At 40.4% G+C, this 21,013-nt stretch overlaps 1 protein-coding gene across 5 annotated transcripts in view; it reads right to left on the bottom strand.

Annotated features, from left to right (window-relative positions):
- The window catches only part of LOC126858056 (nephrin-like), a 344,534-nt gene that overhangs the window by 79,564 nt on the left and 243,957 nt on the right, over positions 1-21,013 (bottom strand). For all 5 annotated transcript variants that reach the window (XM_050608060.1, XM_050608062.1, XM_050608061.1 and 2 more), the window contains one exon: positions 6,173-6,384. In XM_050608060.1, the coding sequence (XP_050464017.1) occupies positions 6,173-6,384 (212 nt within the window). The remainder of the gene's footprint in view (positions 1-6,172; positions 6,385-21,013) is intronic.

Genomic DNA, 21,013 nt, shown 5'->3' with positions numbered 1-21,013 from the left:
GAGAGGCTTGCCGACGTCCGCAAAGGCCTCTCGGAGAATCGTGCGGTACGAGAGCGCGAGAGCCTTGGCAACTTGCAATTTATGTCCCCCATAAATTCATGCGACTTCGCGGACCGTTTTTCCGATCTCGGATCCCGTTTGCCAATCCCCCTCGTCCTTCCCCTTTACTCTCTTTTTATCCCTCCCTCCCCCTCCCCGTGCTCTCCTTCCTCACCGGCGCATTCCGGCATTCCGCGGGTTCTTTCCCTATCCACGAATCCCTCCTGGCTGGCTTGCGGTCAGTTTGCTACTTATTATCAAGTGATATATCGCGGTCGATTTGTTATCACGGGGAGAGTACTTTGCCGAAAATCTTACAATTCCTATGCCCTTGTTTGGGGCGATAAAAACAGAAATCGTAATCGTAGCCTTGATATTTTATCGCCCTCGTAAATGTGAGAGAGCCAATTAAATAATATCTCATTTGAAGGAATAATGTCGTGAAACATTCAGCGCTAATTAATGCTCTTGGAATTACTATCGATATTAAAAGATTATCGCTCTTATATTCGCACAAATTGTAAATTAGCCAGATTCGCATCGTTCTTTGAACTTGCACTTTTCATAGTCCAACGTGAGACGGAGTAACCGAATTAATTGAAAACCAATTAGATGCTCGCTCAAAGAAACAGACAGGAGTTCCGAGTACCAACTGACTATCGACCACGTGTACTGACTCGCTAGACGAGAAATGGAGATCGCGTTGAGTAATCGGTGGAACGATAGACCCGCGATTCAATTTGCGCGAAAAGAATACGGGAACGAAATGTGCGAGGAATAGAGATAGAGAACAGTTAATTAGCCTCGTCACAAAGGAGCTCGATTATGCGGTGCTATACGACCGCGAATAGGCTACTTTTTTTCACTCTCCTCTCTCTCTCTCGCACGCACGCAGGGGCTCACTTATACCCCATTAGTCGACGCATAGTAGAATATAGCTCGTGTACCTGCCCCGGCTGGAAAAAGGGTTGCCGACCTCGATATACAAACCCCCTCATTGTTCATCGCGCGCGTATGTGTGTGGGCGCGTGGGGTGTGTGTGCGTGTGTGTGTTTGTGCGCAAGTGCATGCAGCCGTGCGCGCTCGCTTAAAAGGGTGGAACAAATTTCTGCTCAGCGAAGGTAGAACCCCTTTTGGTTGAAGAGGCGAGAGAGTTGAATTTTTCGCCGATCTTCACTCGCGCGTCAAAGTGTCTCGCTGTTATTATTTCTACCTTGGAGGACCCTATTGCCTCTCGCGAGTCGGATTATCAATCGTTGCGCTTTTGCGCTCAACAAGAGCGAAAGACGCCACGTTGTTATCGCGTTTAATTCTTAACTTTCTCCGTACGAGAGTGCTCGGGCGCTGCGGAACCGTGAAACTTTTCTCGCGCAGTGGCTCGTTACAATTTTGCGAGACTTTTCGGACGGTTTTACGAGTGCCTCTTCCTCGTATAAGCATCCCATTCTCTCTCTCCGCCATACAAATTGCGACTCGGAATGTGCGTTTTGCAACTTTGATAGATTCCCCTCGCACAAAAAGATTTATTCTTGCGCGGTACTGTTTTTTTTTCATTTCGCGATAGATACCGTGCGATATGTAAAAGGAGGCATATCGATTATTCTCTCTCTCTCTCTCTCTCAATGTGGTGTACTTATCTAGAATAAGCGAAGCCATGATGTCACGTTACATTGACGCTACGCGATCGATGGAAAACGCTGTCGAAGCGTATTATTTAACGAATATGAGGAAAGACATTTTATATACAGCCGAGAGATTAAACCCTTGAGAAGGTACTCAAGCTCAAATTCAGACTCCTTCCGCGACCGACTCTCCCTCCGATAATCCGTCGAGCTTCCGTCCGTCTCGAATTATTCCGGTGGAGAGACCCGTCGCGTAAACTCCGCGCCGATGACAAAGGCGCTTTATATTATTTCGAGCTTAATTTCGACTCGTATTATCGCGCTCGAGTGTCTCCCGATATTATTACTCCAACTGCCAAGGTAAAAGCATCGATCTCGGTCGGCGCCCTGTCCCTTTGCGAGAAACGCAGACGAAAGATTTTCTCCCGCGGCTTTAATGCGAGAGACTGGAGAGACGGAATACGTACATAAAGAGAAAACGCAGAATTACGAGAGGGAAAGAGGGACGGGGAGTGAATGAGAGGGAAAAGGTTAGGTTAATTAAGGGAAGACTTAACGACGAGGGTTTGTCCATTCGTACTCCTTCCCTCCCTCCCTGCCCCCCCCTCCCTCCCACCGCTCACCCCCTTCGCACCCCATTCGCCGAGGGAGTTTGCCCTGAGCTAACGCGGAAAGTTCCGGCGTGGATTTCTGAAATTCTAATTCTCGTTCCTCTAATCTGCGCTATCCTTCTTTTCACCGACGCCGTCGTACGAGCTCGCTAACTTTGAGAATGTTGCCGCCCCCATCTTCTTGCACACAGAGAGAAAGAGACAGAGGAGGGAACGAGGATAATTACGTGTAAGAGTAATCGGTGACTCAAAGGAAAAATAAAATTTGGAGAAAAGGTGATAGAGGGAGAAGAGAGAGAGAGAGAGAGAGAGAGAGACGCGAGTAAAATTTCTCTTCTATAATCTACCATTGGCAGATAGATATTATTATAAACATTCTCACGTAGCTTCTCTCTCTCTCTCTCTCTCTCTCTCTTCTTAAAGCATCAGTATTTTGGAAGTGAAATCGTGTTTCGCGAGATCGCTCCGGAGCAACGACACACATTTCAAAGGATGTTCGCGAAACTGTATTATGCTTCGCGCGCCGGTGTGTAATATACTTACGCGATTACGGCGGATAATAATATTGTGCCCGTTATATACTACGGACACACACGCACATACGCAGAGCGTTGTAACACGATAGTATAACAATACCGGCGCATTAACGTAATCTATAAGACGGGCGCTTCACGCGCGCTAGTTGTGTGCGTTAATATATCGCCATTGTGCCTGCAACAACTTACGACTGTAGTCTATCGTGTACATGTTACAAAATTACCCTTTCGTTCCTTATATATTATAATGAGAAGTCTTGTATGGCTGATTGTAACATACTTCGCATAATTATCGTTAAATTAATATTCCGATGATATACGTGCTTGAGTTTTAAATAAAGATACCCGCCTGAAATTTTGTCGCGACAGATTTTGCACGTTGCCCTTAATTGTCTGTCTGTTAATTTTCTAATTTCAGTCTAATAGTAGTACATTATGATCCTTTAATCAACGTCTTGTTGTACACATAGCGACGCGATGCAATGTCGTGAGATGAACAGGTGCAGAAATTATGTATATGCGTGTGTGGAATTTCTTATATATATATAAATCGTAGTCGGAATCTCAATGCCTGCGTTCCTCGGAAAGATGTAAGCAAACGAACAAAATACGCTGGGGAAAATAAACAAAAGGTCACGCACACGTCGAGATTTGTCCAACTGCGGTGGTCGCATTCATGCAAAGTTAAATGTCGAAGAGTTTAGATACGTTTTTTCTACCGACACCGCGATACGCAAGCTAGGAAAAGAGACGCGCTCGGACATTGCATCGCGCTAACGTAGATGGGACGTTGCCGGTGGTGGAAGAGCCCAGGAAAGTTGGGGGTAGAGGGAAGTGTATGTTTGTGTGTGTGTATGAGAGAGAGAGAGAGAGGGAGACGCAATCTAGGAACTCTCGGGAACCAATCTTCTCTGATGAAAATACCTTGTCCTCTGTGAGGTTTGATACCGCACCCGCGGAGGCCAATTTCGTTCGTTACTTTTTGGAATACCGCGAATACGTTTGAATTGGACGGGGGTCCTTCCAAGGCAGATTCCCGAAGAGCATTTGGAGGATACGTGTCGAGGGGGCGAGCACGTGTCGGCAAAAAGCAGGATCAAGATGGTCGGAAAATGGATTGCCCTTCAGGAAGTCGCGTATACGAGATATATCCTCTACAAATAGAGAACTCTCGTTTTCGTAATACATGTTCCTTAATCGATTTAATTGATTTGCATTAATAAAATTTTAGTAAATTAAATTAATTATATATAAAGATGATGGAGTATTTGATGATTGATTGCGACCTCCTTCCACATATTTTTTCGTTAAGGAAAGATGAATTTCCACAATTCGCGGAAAGGTATCCATCAATAAGAATATCCGTCCGTTTATTCTGGGATATTCTGTATTTGTTTGTCTTACATGGATATTCGATATATATGGAGTGTTTTCAATTGGACGTTTCAGAAACACTACGGTGCACACTTGACTATTACCAGAAAGGGTTAGATCGCCCGAGGGATCAGCCCGAGAAATTCCACGCCGGATCTTCCCGGAATCTGCACTGCGACACTTACGCTCTCACCACCTATCTCTATCCTTTCTCTATCTCTCTCTCTCTCTCTCTCTCTCTCTCTCTCTCTATCTTTCCCCTTTTTCCTCTTTATGCCTCTTTTCTTCTCTTCCTTTCACTATTCCGCTCTTCAACCTGCAGTCGACAGCGAAGGCGGCGAAGAGAGACGGCGGGATTGGCGCCAAAGACGGATTCCGGTATCGAAAGGATCGGGAGCGGGATTTTCCAAGTTATATTCCCGCCGCGAGCTATCCCGAGGTTCGAATGTACTCCGTTACCGACCGCTTTGAACGGGCTTCCGTGAAAGTTACACCTTCTCGCGTGTACGACGTATACTTTCTGATCAACTTGCACGGTGCAGTAACTCTGCATTCGCTCGCACACATCTCTGATAAAGAAAGCGCATCCCGGATATTACTCCAAGGATACAGTACGGCTGGAAGTGAAATCATCGACATGGTCGCGACATTTTTTTTTATAGATCGCCCTTCTTACATCTCCGAAAGTCGGAATGTATTTACGTTACGGCGAATTCATCATCCGATTTTGAATCTCGCCGATCCGTCCGTAATGAGATGCTCGAAGAAGTGTACATGTGGTAGCCGCGTGTCATAAAACCGGCACCATGCATGCAGCAACGCTTTCGCGATTGGCTCATGCATTTTTCAACGATCGTAGCATTTGTTTGATCAGACGTGCACCCCCTTCGAGGGTCGCACTTTTCGTCGGGTTTTGCGAGTACGTGCCTGCGAATGTGAATGATTGTATGTATGTGTGTGTGTGTGTGTGTGTGTTTAAATAGGTAGACGGATAGTAAACGCGCGGCCTTCGGTCGCAAGTTCGAGACTCGAGAACGAGAGATCGATCGGATAACACGCCCTTCTCTTTACCTCCCGCGAAATAACGACCCTTTAGTACTCTTCGTGTCGCGCGTACGATCTCATCGTTCCTTCGTGACGCAGAACTTGATCGATTTCTCGCGAAACTCGCTATTTTTCCCTTTGCCTTCCGGCTCTCATCTTCCCATCCAACGTCCGCGAGAGAGAGAGAGAGAGAGAGAGTGTAACGCTCATTTTAAGATTCCTTTTTAAAGCCGCAATAAATTAGTCTGTCGTGATTTTTTTTTTATTAGAGAGAAGAGCGGTGATCTACTTTTCACGCAAATGTCTGCTCTGCCATTCGTTGTATTTATTTATACTGTGTATGTGACGATTTATTGGTGATATATCTAAAGCTTCTAAAAATTTCGTTTCTAAAATCTTTCGTTTTATATATTCATTTTATATATTCGTTTTAACTCCATTATCGTTTTCGATTTTTGTACATACATTTAACAAATGAATATGTTTTTATTATATATTTTTTATTTTATATTATTATTTTTTAAACTTTCGAGAACTTTTGATATTTAGCAAAAATTTAATAAAAATATAAAACACGGCTGATAAAACGTACGATATTTAAAAATAAGGGCAAAACTACAATTTAAAATGTAAGTTGAACAAAAAAAATTATTGGTCAAATAAAACTCTCAAAATAAAGCTTGCAAAACAATTGTGTGAGCTTAATTTGATCTTTTTCAAAAAAATTTTTCTCGTTATTATTTTTATTTAGAAAATCCTGTAACAATGTCTGTCAAATAAAATAAAAAAAAAGTATGGAAACGAAAATATAGGGGGGGGGCGAGCAAACTATCGTTTATAAAAAGAAATTATACTCGTACGTTCAGTTGCAACGCACATTTGTGAACAACGAGAAATCAAGAATCACAATAATAAATGAAATTTTTTTGTGGTCCATTGTACTCACCGATCACGGTCAAATTGTATCGGAAACTGCGCGTCTGACCCTTCCGGAAATCCACTCTGCATCGGTATGTCGCCGCGTCGTGCCGCTTTATATCGTCGATCACCAGAACCGCCGGGTTTGGAAAAGTGGTTCGGAAAAAGGCCCGTGGACCGAAAACGCCGGCGTCCGATGAATGCTGCGCCTTCGTCACCGGTTTATCTCGTGCGTCGATCCTGTAACGAGAGGGAGGAGAGATGTCGTTGGAAATTTTTTTAAATCAATCCTATAACGCGTAGAATCATACGATATGTACATTAGATAAGCATACAGTACTTTTCTTTTAGCAAATTTTTAAATAGAAATTTTTCTTCCATTTTTTATTATTGAATTTCATTTATCTCTATATTATTTATATTTTATATATTATTTTTATTTTTTATATACATATGTATTATATAATATTACAATATATAATATATATTTTTTCTTACATATATATAATTATTTATTTATATTTTATATTTATGTTAAAATTTATACGAATTATTTTTCTTATATAATGATAGATTCTTTAATTTTCAAGTCAACGTTCTATTCAAATTCGTATTATTATATCTCAAGATTTCTTTTTCGTTCGATTGTAAGAAAATTATCAAAAATTTCGAAAATTCGCGGCACGATCGACGTATTCCAATATGTACATAGAAAAGGATCGCAATTTCCAGCCAGTGAAATTCGAGGTTCACGCAAAGAGATTTTGTGGAGCGCGACGCGGATAATAGTAGTCGCGCGCGTTGAAGAAGGGGAGGAGAAAGTGGGTTGAAAGTGGCGTTGAAAAAAATCTGCGTTGCAATTCATTGACTGTCGCAGCGAACCGTGGTAGTATCGACTATTACCCGCTTACGAGTTCGCGATATAATTATTTCAAATCGATGGAATAATTATCGTGCGCGCAGGGAATAGAGCGCGGCGTGGTGCAGGTAGCCGGCGATAACGCAATTAAATCGCAGCCGCGCGTTATCCGATATTTTGAACGGACACCGCTCATTTCCGTTTCATCGATATCGCGTAGATATCGCGCGCGTATATAGTCGAAGAAAAATAACAAAAAAGAAAAAAAAAATAAATAAACAAAGAAAGAAAGAACGGTCGATCGGCGCCGACCAAATCGAACCGCGGGGGCACCGGCTGATTACAATGGATAATTGGAAAATATAATCAAGCCACCGATCAATGTAATCTATGACATTTATGTTATATTATGGTTTCATGCTCGCGCGAATTATGCACGCGCGCGTTTCGCGAAATTGAGAGTTCATTCGCTGTATGTGATACTCGTTACTGGTTGAATAAAATTCCAATAACAATCTCTGCCAGCAATGTTCCTTAAATTTGAGAAAAGTAAAGGGTAAAAAGATTTGTTTTTTGCAAAACCGGGCAATAACGATATACAATAATAGTATACGAAATAAATTTGCGAATTAACGGAAATGAAAAAGAAAGAAACTACAAATAAAATGAGAAATAAAGAGAAGTAGTTGATTTTTGCCGTTTCGTGTTTCGCAATAATTCCGAAATGAGATTTTATACGAGAGAGCACGTTCAGCGATTCCTGTTTGACATTAACTGCAATTATATGCTCGCGTAATATAGTAACTATATATTAATGGAAATGTAAAATATTTCCCTGTAGCGGCGCGGTATCGGGTTTCGTTTGATATAAATGAACGTCAAAAGCTCCCGCTAGCGAAATTACTGTATTTTATTAACGAAAGTGGCGATATATGCTTTACATGTGAAATGCGCGATTAGCGCGGAAGAGAAGAATTATTATTATTGTCAATCTGTATTTAGCCAAGAGCAAGACGATACCATTATTCATATGGTCATAAAACAGCATCGCCGCAATGACACTATACGGATTTTGTAATTATTTAACAAAAGGATATTTCCTCTCGACAAACATCACATTTGATGTAACTTTGATTATATTTCACGATATACATAACGATAATTATATATATATGTTTCTTAATGCTTACGATGTAGAATAAGTCACGCGATCCAGATATAAAAATGCGTATGCGACTTCTAAATCATATGGCTTTCAAATCTGTGAGAAAAAAAATTGTGTGAAGAATTTTCTTCATTTCTTTTGAGTGTAAATATTTTTTGCCTCAATCGTGCGTTCGTTGAGATTTACGCGTAACAGCGTCAGAGAATCTCTCCTCGTTCTTCTTCCTTAGATCACCGTAACACGATAATGGGATGCAGCGAATGCGGCTGGATAGCAAGAATGGAACAAGCGAACTGGAGACGAAGGGGCGAGAAGATACGAGCGAGACGCAATAAGGAAATGCGTATCTCTTTCTCACTCCCTTTATACGCTCCGACGGAGGACCTTACCCTTTTCGCAGACAGCACACTCTCGATTCACGTCGGCGCTGGCGTCGGGGTAATACGGAATCGATGTCTGTTTTATGAAACGTTTTATCTTGCCGCGCAGCCAGTTTTCCAATATTTCGTTCGACTAGTTCTCTCGTCCTGCCTCGTTCGCGATCTTTGCCCTCGAACTATCGTTTCCTATATTCTCATCGTTATTCCTTCTCGCTTCATCACGTCGCCCATTCTTTCCCTACGTTCCGCTTCGATTACATCTTCAGACTGACATATATTTTTTTAAGCTACAAGTGTGTGCGCGGTTCCGAATCAGGACATTCGACGTTTTTTCTTGGAGTATAAAACTCTACGTTTTCAAAGAATAACGCGAATAAATTTCGATTTCTTGATATAATATGTATGTTTTTGATGGTTACTGGTAAAATAAAAAAGTTCTTTTGTAGAATTACGATAGCATTTTCGAAAATTCAGCGACTATACAGTTTGACAAAAAATAATTTTTTTCAGATATAAGGAAAAGAATGATCATGTAGTTTTTTTAAGATGAATATAATTTCGGCTTAATACAAATGGCACTACACGTCACAATTTGAGCAAATTTTTTATTAAAATTTTAAAAAAAAGCTATTTTAATTTTTAGATCTGATGAAATACAAATTTGATATCAAAATTGATAAATTTCAAATATATAAATTTCTGCAAAAATCTTTAATTTTTATATTAATCCATATTAATTAATTTAATTAATTATTTTAACAATTTTGACTTCAGATTCACATATTTTCTTAAAAAACTCTTAAATTTGAATAAAAATAATTAAAAATAAATGAAAATTGTTGAAAATAAATTTTTAATGATCTAATTTGCAACTTTAACAGATCCAATATTCAACTATGAATGTATTAGTTACCATAATCGACACAACAAATTCCTTTTAAGGATTGAAATTTTACAACATATTACAAACAAGTAGAGAACATACTGCACTTTCTGTGATTGCAATAAAGCTTCTTCCAATACATTACATACCATAGCTATACATATATGAAAATATAAAAAATTAAAAATTATATTGATTACATTTTTTTTGTAATAATTATATTAAACATAAAACATACAATAAAAATAAATATAAATAAATATTAAATAATATACATATATGAAAAGCTCATTTAGCAATTTTAATCACAAATTCCACAAAATTATTATGTAATGGCGCAATTTAAAATTTGAACTCGTATTTAGCGTAAAAAAAACTACGAGAAATGTATGTTCTCTTCTTTGTGTACATGTTTTTTTTTTTTTTTTAACAGCGTGATATCAGGAAAGATTAAGAACTAGGGCTTTAAAAGGCGATAAAATAAAGAATATCATGCGGCAAATAACCGATGTGGATAGTGTGCATCGAGAATTCGCGAGCAAATATTATACTCCTTCTAGTGGCTAATAGATTTCGTTCACGACATAAAATATTGAGCGAGAGAAAAAGAGAGGAGGAGAGAAAAAGAGAGGAGGAGAGAAAAGAAAGGAGACGTCCGCCGTGTTGTTTAGGAAATCTAGCTTTTTATCGACACGCATAACTGAAAACGTGCGGTATCATTTTATATATTTAGGTTGGATAATTTCAGAGTACAGTCGAATTCACATTTCCAATATACCGCCCTAATCCACGGTCTCGTGCACCAAGTCGCTCTCCTTCTCTCGTGCTTTCCCTTCGCGCGCCTTGTTCCCCTCGCTGATGTTACGCTCTGCGCCCCCTCGTAAAAATGATAAATGCCCGAGCAAAGGGTAAATAGCAACGGAATAAATGTAGCCGTCCGTTAGCGGTTACTTTGCATAGCATGCAAGAAAATTACACGTTTCTAAATATTTATTGGCACATTAATTTCGTTACGCGTGTCGTTAAGCCTCGTGCGATGCGCGGAGGAAGAGGAAGAAGAAAACGGAGGACGGGGAGGGGAGGAGGATTTGGCAATAATTGTGATCGCATTATTTATTATTTAATATGACTCGCCGGGATAAAGTTGTCGGGGAAACTCCTTTTACTATTTTTAGATTACATGAATTTCGAGAGTAGCTCTCTCTCTCTCTCTCTCTCTCTCTCTCTGAATACTTTTTAATATTTTGTTTTGTTTTTATCTACACTCTCCTCGTATACGTTGCATATATGCATATGCAAGCTTGTCCTATAACCCTCCCCCCTCCCTCTTCTTTTACACACGCGTCCTTTCCGCTCTCATCCCCCGATCCTTAAGACAAAGGGTAAATAGTGAGAGAATAAAGTGACAACCGATTTACGTTACGGTACGCGTACAATAAATTTTTTTTTTTTTCTTAGTTGACGTAATTCTGTGTTAATTTCTTTCGCAGGAGCCGTATTCCTTCTCCAGTATTTTACGATCAACCGGTTAAAATTATCTAAACCATTTGTAGCGCTTTTATGATCGTCTTCAAGTCAACGAGGCTGTTGCGTTAACATAATGATAAGCAGACGCGATATTTTCTTCACGAGAGAAATCTTTTTATGCTTTTACACTATAATATTACGGTATTCTAATAAATCTTCTAAGAAGTAAGTCTACTTCTATTGTAAATGTAAATTCATTCTCCTCTCTTCTCTTCATTCGCGTGTAAAGAAATAAAAAGTAAAAAGTACAAATGATTTCGATCGATTTTTACGACGCGATACTGTATATTGCGAGATAAAAAAAAAACATGCAAAGATAAATAACCGAGTAAATATACGCACAGGCGTCACACATAATCTTCGAATCGTATTCTTTCTTTCTCTTTCTTTTTCTCTCTTTTAACCGCGAAATATAATCGCAAAAAGTACGCCACTTTAGCCACATCGCGAGCTGAAAATACGCGCGTCGCTTTCTTCCTCGCCTCTTCTTCCGCAATTATTATTACGTCGTACGAAAATCATAGGAAAATCACTCTCTCAACTGCCTCGGAAAGATTAACGCAGGATTTTTGCACTTACCTGTGCTATCTGAAGTATTTCACGTCACGCGCACAATGTGACGCACAATACGAAAAGTTTTCCAAATATCTCTTGTTCCTTGAGAGCAGCGAACTAGCGTATCGTCGTAATTTTCTTCAAGGTTGACGAGCGATCGACAGACTGAACGCGAATACGATGAACGCTCGACATGGAATGCGGTAGCGTATTCCCTCTCCTTCATTTTCCCGCGCGTTGGAGGAGAGGAAAGCGCGTTCCGTTCGACCAAAGATCCTTTGGAATACTAACTTTGATAACTATGATCCGTGCTATAAACATAAACATATCTAGACCGAAGGTTAAGAAGTGAAAGTTGTCAATATTAGACAGAGACAGCATGCCTTTATCATCATTCTGTCTTCGTCTTTTTGTCCTCTTCACTTTTCTGTTTCCCAGCTTCTTTACTTTACTATATATCGATGATATATTGTCGCGACAAGTGATACAAGGCGAATGAAAATTTGTGAAATTTTAACATGTCTCATTGGGATAACAAGCCGATCGATATAGTCAATGTCGATTTTCTGGAAAATACGAGAGTGACCAGAATATCACGTGTCGACACTCGCATCGACATATCTGGCAGATTAACGTAGATATGTCACAATCATATAAAATCAAACAACTGAAGGGAAGATATAATATTGATATCGCGATTAAAATCATTTTGTGACGGAGATAAGAGAATGGACGAAAATTCAAATTTCTCGATAACACGCGATTACAACTTATCGCCGAAAAGTTAACGAAATAGAATCGAGCAAATACTCGCAAATATATCCGTAGCATGAAAAATAAATAAATCGCGATAAAAAGAATTTTTTTCGCGCAAACGAATATTTCCTTTTTTTCCATCATCGCGTCCGGAAAAATAAAAGAGAGGGGAATGTTTTCATGGCGCGTGTTCGCACGTCGCCTGTCAGTTAATCGTCGACCTTGGAGCAAGTTACAACGATACAGTTCTGTTCTACGCAAGGAAAGAGGAGAAAACTCGGATAATTGTATCCACAATTTTACATCCTGCGCGCCATGTGAAATACTTCAGATAACGCAAGTAAGTTCTGTAAATTTAATATTAACTCTCCGTTAGTCGCAATAATCAATAGTTAAGCTACAATGTATTGTTCTTCACTATTTTTTATGTACCTTAGTGCCTGATCTATTAGCTAAATAAAGAAAAATTTCTTCAAGAAGCAGAGGAAAATAATAACAAAAATTAATATATACGTGAGATATATTGCGATCATGCATAGGAGAAAAATATTGCGATTAACGGAGAGTTAAATAAGCGCGACCGCGTATCACTTTTCCTACTTTTAGTCTAGTTTTTAATAGCTTTTACTAGAGAAAAAGAAAGAGGGGGAGAGAGAAAAAGAGTCGGAACGGATTAAAAGGAAATTATAAAATATCTCCACCATTGTATTAAGCTCTCGAGAAAAATATTCTGTTGTTTTTGTCACTAAAAAAAGATATTACATCTATGATTTTGACAAAACATTTTTACGCGCTTGAAAAATATCCTATTACTATTTGGAAACTACCAATAATATTATATCATATTAATTAATTTAATATTTATAAGCATTACGTAAATGTACGCGATAATATTTCATTATTCATATTGAAAATCAAAATCAAATTAGAATTAAAGAGGCATCTTTCTTTTTACTTTAACCCATTGTTTTATGAAAGAGACGAGAGAAAAAAAGATTCGGCAACAAAATTCTCTCTCTCTCGATTCAAAAAAAAAAAAAAAAATCACTGAAATATAAACTATATTAAAATTTCGACTTTATTCGGCCAACGAAGTGGAAAGAAATAAAATTACGCGGAAAAAAGCGAGGGGAAATTAAATTAAAAATTCAGCAGGTTCGTTTCTCCGAAACTGAAGTCACGTCTATTATTTTCGAGTATGGTGTATCTGAAGCGTAATACCATGTTCATCAAGAGGCATAAAGCGTATTTCCCCGCAGTCGACGAGGAGAGTACGTTTGTTGCGCGCTAAACTCAACGATTGCTGTTTGTGTTCTCGCGTCCGCGGCTGTCGTCGACAATGTCTCTTGTCGGGAATTGTACCTCGCCGAATATTTCCGGTTTCATACTATACATGTATCCATACATACCTGCACACATGTATTTGTACAATATATATATATGCACACACTTTGATCGCGATCCTCAGCGCGGCGGATTTCAGTAGAAATAACGATACGTAGTCAGACATATCGGGGTTGGAGTCATGTGTAGTTGCGGCTGACGCTATCGTGAGACGGATACTACTGCCGGTCAATCGCCCTATACGCTGACCTGCATCACTGTTTTACATTTTCGTCCCTCTCGTTCCTCCTCCTTCTTCTTTCCCCCCTCCCGGGATTTCTCTCTTGCTCGCGTAATAAATCATTGATGGAAATGAAACATTAAATGTTCCCTTTACTGGTAGAAGGATCTCGTTATTGTTATATGCAACTGACATTTTGAATTATTATAGTATAGTTAAAAGTAGATGAAAGAATAGAATAAAGAATCAAGCGGAGCAAAAACATTTATTTATCAAAGTGAATGATTCGAGAAAAATCCGTAAAAATATTTTACTTGCTTACATAACGTAAGAGTTTTAAATTTGAAATCGTGGTGAATATTTGATTGAGACGATTTTTTGAAGCATAAATTTGCTTTTCCGTTAATTTGTCCATTTCATTCGCATTCTCACAGAGTTATTTAGAGAACTATAAAATATAAATATACAAATGTGTGGATGTATTTGGCTGAGGAATCAAATGCGAAAGATTGAAATTTATTGACCAATCAATTCGAAAATATTTGGACGATGACAGTTTTGACAACAGAACGACACGCAAATTGCTAGGCGCGTTGATGCGTTATAGAATTTATTTTTCGCTGACACTATTTGCGAAAGGTTAACGATTGTAATCACTTTGATGAATTTGAGTGATACGGAACGATATTACATACGCGTCAAGCGTATACACTGTTGTTTGATCATCGCGTTTTCCGGTGTGATTATCGCGTGATGAAATCATGAGGCTCTTCTCGCCATAAACACACTCGCGATAGGATTTGTCAGTGTGTTGCGTTGATATCAATTCGCGAATTGTTCCAGCGGTTCACGCTGACAATAACTCGTATTACTCGCGGCAGCGGAGTGTATTTTCGCTGCAAATGAAATTCCGTTTACAATTGATGGGCCGGATTTTCTTAAAAGGCTTATCGGAGCACAAAATTGAACCAGAGATATCATCGACATATCGCGTCGTTTCTGACAAATTATTCCATTTCGAAAGAAATCCGGGAATAAAGCGAGAAGTTGATAAACTCTGTTTGAATTTTCGCCCGCCGCCTCTCGACAAATTATAAGTGATATAAAGTGGGAAAGGGAAGCTCTGATGCGATACTCCCTTGACAAAGTTTGCGCGCTGCGCTTTTCTTTGACGCGTGTATCGATAAGAACGCGTGATTATCCCGCGTTTAGAAAATTTCGTCGGTAGATTGTTTCTCATATTACATGCCTTCAAAGGACACAGCGTGCTTTTGTCCCGTTTTCCTTTGCACGCGAGCGCGAAATTAAGCCGCTTGTAGCGATTTGTCTCATCGGAGCGAGGTAGGAAACGGGTATTAAAAGAGCGAGAGGAAGAAAGAGAGCGAACGTTTAATCGCGGCGTTTGTATTCGCGTGACTCTTTTCTAATTGCCGATACTTTTTTCCGCCCAGCTTCCCCCGAAGTCGATGAGGCGAAGGGAATGCGCAGCGCGCGACGTTGGATTACACTTGGAACAGCGAAATAATCGGTACTAAAACGCCCACCGTTGACTGCTCGCGCTTTCGTGCCCGCGTCGCATTCAGAGTCCCACATTCTTTCGCGCGTAATGCACGTCGACGGTACTTATGAAAGTCCGTGTGTCTTGCCCACTTTTCATCTCGCTCGAAACCGCCACTCTCCACTCTCCGACGCCGGACCTTTTTGAAGAGTTGCCGGAACTTTATGGCCCCCAATAATGCTTGTCCTTAGTGGTACGTGGGGTCGGCCACGGGATAATTATTCGGATCGATAACGAAATTCAATATTTCTGCGGTAATAGCCTGTGCGAAAAGCGCGGCCTAGTGGTGACGGTAATGCGGGGCGCAATTCGCCTGCATAAGTTCCTCGTGTGTTAATATTTAGGGTTACTACTCGCGAGCACGCCACGGGAGTGCATCACGCACTTTCGTGCTTTGTACCCGTCCATCGTTGGTCGCGTTTTGTCGCTTTTTTTTTACGAGCTTTCGACCGAAATTTGTCGAGCCTGCGGGAGGTATGATAGAGAGTTCTTTCTCTGCGAAAGGAATTTATTACTACATATGCCGTCGAATGTGATTTTTTTAAATTATCAATTTCTAAAATTACGAGATTTTAAGATTGAAAGAAGCTTGCGCTAATTTCTCATCGTTGGAGACGACTTTTGATAATAATTTGCCGAAATGTTGGAAGATAGCGTCGACAAAGAACAGACTTTTGGTGGAATTAACCCGAGCAATTAACAGCGGGGCTTCGCGTTTAAATTCGACGATCTCGTCGAAAATCGTGGGCGAGTTAATACATCACTTTTTTTTTTAACGCTGCTTCCTGCCACGTCACGATGCTTTGTTTTCACGGCTAAACATTGTTATGCAGATGGGACCAGACGGCTTTGTTGTTTTGGCTAGACGTCCGCGCACAGCCACGGGAGCCATTCTCATGATAATTTTTCGAGATTATTTTTCGTAATTTCTCACCGAATACGTTGAACATCCCCCTTTTTCTCCTCCGGCCTCCAATGGAAATAAGCGCGATTGCCAGCGTTCCTTTAATTTTCTTCTCGCGTATTATCTCATTGCGTTTCGGCCAAATTAATCCGTCTACATATATGAAAACATATGCATTGCGTGTGTATATATACGTTTAAATTGCAATTGAATGCTTCTGCGATTACTTTTGCTCGTAAAGTTTCCCGACAACCTTTGATCAACGTCAATTAATGCTGCTAAATTATTTCAAAAGCATCTTTAATCTCTCTCTCTCTCTTTCTCCCTTTCCCAGCGAAAGCTTTCAAAGCCATAAAGCTTGTCGTAGGCCGAAATTACTTACGAAGCTGGGGAAGGAAACGTGTATCGAGATCTTGTTTGCAACGCGAATGGGAAAGATTAATCCGGACCAACGATTCGCTTGAATTCGCGGTCCCTCCGATCCTACGCTCGCTCGAATCTCCCGAGTCTTCGCGTCATTTCTTCGAAGCTTCGCAGGGCGGGGGTCGTCGGTCGTCTACGTGAATACCACCGGATTAAATTCGTTCCCCGTTAAACGCGGGATGAAAGCAGTAATTACATGCGCGTCACAAAAACACGGCTTGTCACGTTGACGCGGCGGCCATTGTGACGCCGTAATGCCGTCCTATACTGTAGTTCCATTATTTTAAATTGATGATTAATTATAAATATAATTACATAATAATAATAATAATGGCAATGGCAGCAGAGGGTACGTGTGTCGAGAGAACGTCGTTTGTAACGATTGCGAGCGACGAAAGGAAAAAAAGGAAATAATGACATGAATGACGGGACGTATACGCAGTATATTGTAAACGCCGCTCGTACCGGATATATTCGATCGACGAACGTCGAATGGGGTTACTTGAGGAAATGACAGAAGTGCGCGAGAGTTTCCTCTACGAATGTCGGAGTGTCTATTGTGCCCTGCCGTTGTCCAATAGCGACGCGATGTCTCGTCTAAGCTGCGATAACTGGAATACCTGTCCCCCGTATGTATGCGCTCTTCCTCGATGAGCGGCGAAACACAATTATGTCCTATCAGAACGTTCATTGAATTTCGCCCCTATTATAGCAAAGGTGATTTATAGAATTACGGCGAGTGCACGACGCGAGGAAGTGGCGTTACTTTGCCGCTCCCTCGCAACGTCAGAGCCGCGCGACACACGACGCTTTCCTTCCGCGGAAAATTTAACGAGGCAAATAATTAAAAAAAAAAAAAAGAAAAAATCTCTACAAAATATATATATATCGGGAGTAAGATGAAAGAGAAACTTTTGTACAAAAGAATGGCGCGGTTAAACACGCGAAACAAAGAATTGAGAACGATTAAAAAAAAAATCTGCCTTTGCTTTTCTTAGACACGTAATCAAATTCACATACGCGTTTTTATTTATATGCAAATGCGAGAATGGCATTTGCACCCGGCAAGAAAAGCGCGAAGAAATGGGAGAGAGAAAAGATTATTCGATCCGATAAAAACAAAGCAAGCGTACGGGAAACAGTAACAGAAATCAATAATGCGGATTGAAAGGAATGGAATGTTTGTCGGATTCGGTGTTGATTTCGCTTCTAATTACTGACACCTTTGTGGAGAAAAAAAGAAACTTCATCTTCGTAAAAAGCAAGATTGTATTCGAGATTGAAACTCTCGCCCCTTCACCCCTAATGGTTTCACGTGCGAATTTGTCTTACGTACTACTTTGTAAAAGCAGGCCGCGCTACCGTGCAAAATCGTGCAAATGCGCGATTTATAAACGGCAATAAAAAGATTACAGTCGGCAAACATTCGTTTCACGCTATTAGCCAAATTGCCGCTCCGCCGATTCCATTCGAACGGAATGGTGAATCACGGTCGCTACGAACGAGCGATGAATTAATTTCGCCGAGCAGCGTTGCTATATCGGAGTTGATTTTCAACGATGGAAACACAGGGCGCGTTTTGGAAGCGAATTTCGCCACTGTCAATCCGAAAGACAGTTCTGCCCCCAATATATACACGAAAGCGTTGCCACTCTGTTGAAATTGAGTCTGCGCGACCGATAACAACTACTGTGTAACGCGGTGCCTATGCTTGCACTTTGCCGATTGACGTTCCAACTTTTCCGATTGTCGACGAGATGATAAACCAATCCCCCTCGCAGACCCAATTGTCCACCAGTTGGCAGACGGGGCGGACGCTTCAATATGATTCGATACGTTACAGGCGATTCCAATGATAACTTGTAGTCCAGCACAGCGCGAGAGTTCAATCTCGACGTCCTCGATCACTAGAGGTGACCTTATCGCGCGTCCTACAATACATCCGTCCATGGCATGGTGAATGCGACGTAAAGTTATCTCAAAAGATCGAGTAGCTTTTTTCACGCGTTTAATACGAACCGGCTTACGTTACGATTTGTCGACTTTTAAAAAAAAAAGTTAACGGAAAAATATTTCTCTTGTAATTTATTTCCCTAAATTATTAAGCAAAAGTTTGTTTAAAATTTTCCTTTAATTGATTGAAAACATTCAATTGTATAAAGAAAAGAATTATTATTAATTTTTTTATTTTTTAAAAGCTTTCTCGAGAAAAAGATACTCGTGCGAAAAAATTATTTTTTCAGAATTCATAAGATCGTTATATCATCAATTGCAAGAAACATCGTATAAATATTATCGTATCGCAACCGATATTTCTCATTTATCTCGCTTCTAAGCTATATTTCTCTCTCTCTCTCTCTCTCTTTCCTCTTTGTCATTCCTATTCTATCAGCTGACACTGCCGCGAGATTCGAAGCTCTCTGCTTCTCTCTACATTATTCTTTCCATCTCGATTCACCATCCACGTTCTCATTCGACTATCTCTCTCGTGCACTCTCTGATTTAGGCCGTAGACTGGCTCGTTAACTGATTGAGGATGATTGACGCTCTGACTGAATACTGGACAAGCCTAGAAACCATTATTTATTGTCCGGCCCAGTACAACGTTTATAATTGCCGGTAGCTATTCCACCCTCGCTTTCTCCCCATTTTCTCTCTCTCGTCCTTCTACCCCCCGCGTCAATCTCACGCGTTAGTCAAGCGAGAGAGAATTGCCCTATCCAACTCATTGGGAGCGATTTCAAAATTTTTGATCCAAAGATGTATTACGTTTCGACGATATATTTATCGACAGCAAATTTAAAAATCATGGCAATTATAGAGATAGAAGTATTTTTAATTCATGGGATAGTATTTGCCATCTATCGTTCATTGACTTTAAGCGAGAAACAAAATTACATTCCTGTCGAAATCAAATGTCGAATTAAAATCTCGCAATCGAAACGACATGGTAAAACAAATCGCAACAAGAGTCGATTCTTATTCGTCATCTTGATATTTAAAAATTTGCGAATGTTATTGCGGAACCGTTTACTTTTATGATAAAGTAAATCGCCCGTTCTCTCAGTCAAATCTGACTTCTAGAAAATGAAGAGAGAATTGGTGATCCGTTATATACAATCGCGGCGAAAGTGGGCTCGCACAAAAGACGTCACGTCCGGCATATAGTTTGTCCCGAGAAGATGGGATCGATCGTGTGACGCGGAGTTAAGTAGTCCTCCGTAAGAAATATACTCGCGCCGTGGGCTCGAGCACGAATCACGTTCGTGGCCGGTCATCCCCCATCGCGGCTCCTGTCATCTTAATCCCCCGGATCCTTTTTACACGGCTTTCTCATTCGCATCCTTCTGTGTACCCGAGCTTGTGGACTTTAGTGCCCGAGGGTGCGCGCTGGGACCACCTTTCCTCTTATCCACTTGAATTACGGCGAAGCACGTCCGCTCCTAGTGGGTCCTGGCTCCAAGCCGGACACACCTCGACCATGTTTCACGGAGAGGCAAAATTCGCCAAATGATCGGCTCACAAAAAATAGAATTAACGCACGCGCGCACAATTTTGTCTTTTTTTTTTTTTTACTCGATTATATTCAGATGCAAAACACTCGGGAAAAATCCAAGACACTTGTTGAGATGGTTCAATAAATTAATAAAATTTGATCAAGTTCTAATATCTATTAAAATAAAGAAAAGTATATTTTCAATTTTTACCTGACGTCTAAAATAATTTAGAAAAATTGGCACACACACAACGATAAAGAACCCGAGATAATTTTGACAGATCTAAATCAATACAACTCCTTCTTTTCGTGGTAAAATGGAATTCTAATTTCGCGATAACAGATTCGCCCCTATTTCTCGCTTATCAATGAAAGATGATAGATTTTTTCGCAAAAATTGTGTTTCACTTCTGAGACGCATGAATGCTCGTTCCCAAATTGAGGAAGCGGTTAGTTGATTTTGGCGATGGTCGACTTTTGCAACGAATCTCCAGTGGCTACTGGGAATATGTCCCAGTGACGTCACGTACGACGAAGACGGTGTCGCAATCAGATCGGATCGATCAGTCAGTTGATAAAGATTCGAGGGATAGATTTTGTCCCAATTGAACATCGCGTTCACACCTAACTAGAATCGGACAATAGCTGGGCAACCGTGTCGGCACGTTTCCATGAACACGAACTATGGTATCTTCCGATTGTACGACTCACCAGGATTTTTCCTAGTGGAGAAGGAAGCTCGATCATCCTTTTTTTTTACAGCACCACGTTTTTTAGCGATTATCATTACGTCTGACAT

The sequence above is a fragment of the Cataglyphis hispanica genome, chromosome 24 (genome assembly GCF_021464435.1).
Source record: "Cataglyphis hispanica isolate Lineage 1 chromosome 24, ULB_Chis1_1.0, whole genome shotgun sequence".
In the NCBI taxonomy this organism is placed as follows: domain Eukaryota; kingdom Metazoa; phylum Arthropoda; class Insecta; order Hymenoptera; family Formicidae; genus Cataglyphis; species Cataglyphis hispanica.
This window is presented reverse-complemented; position numbering and strand designations above follow the sequence as displayed.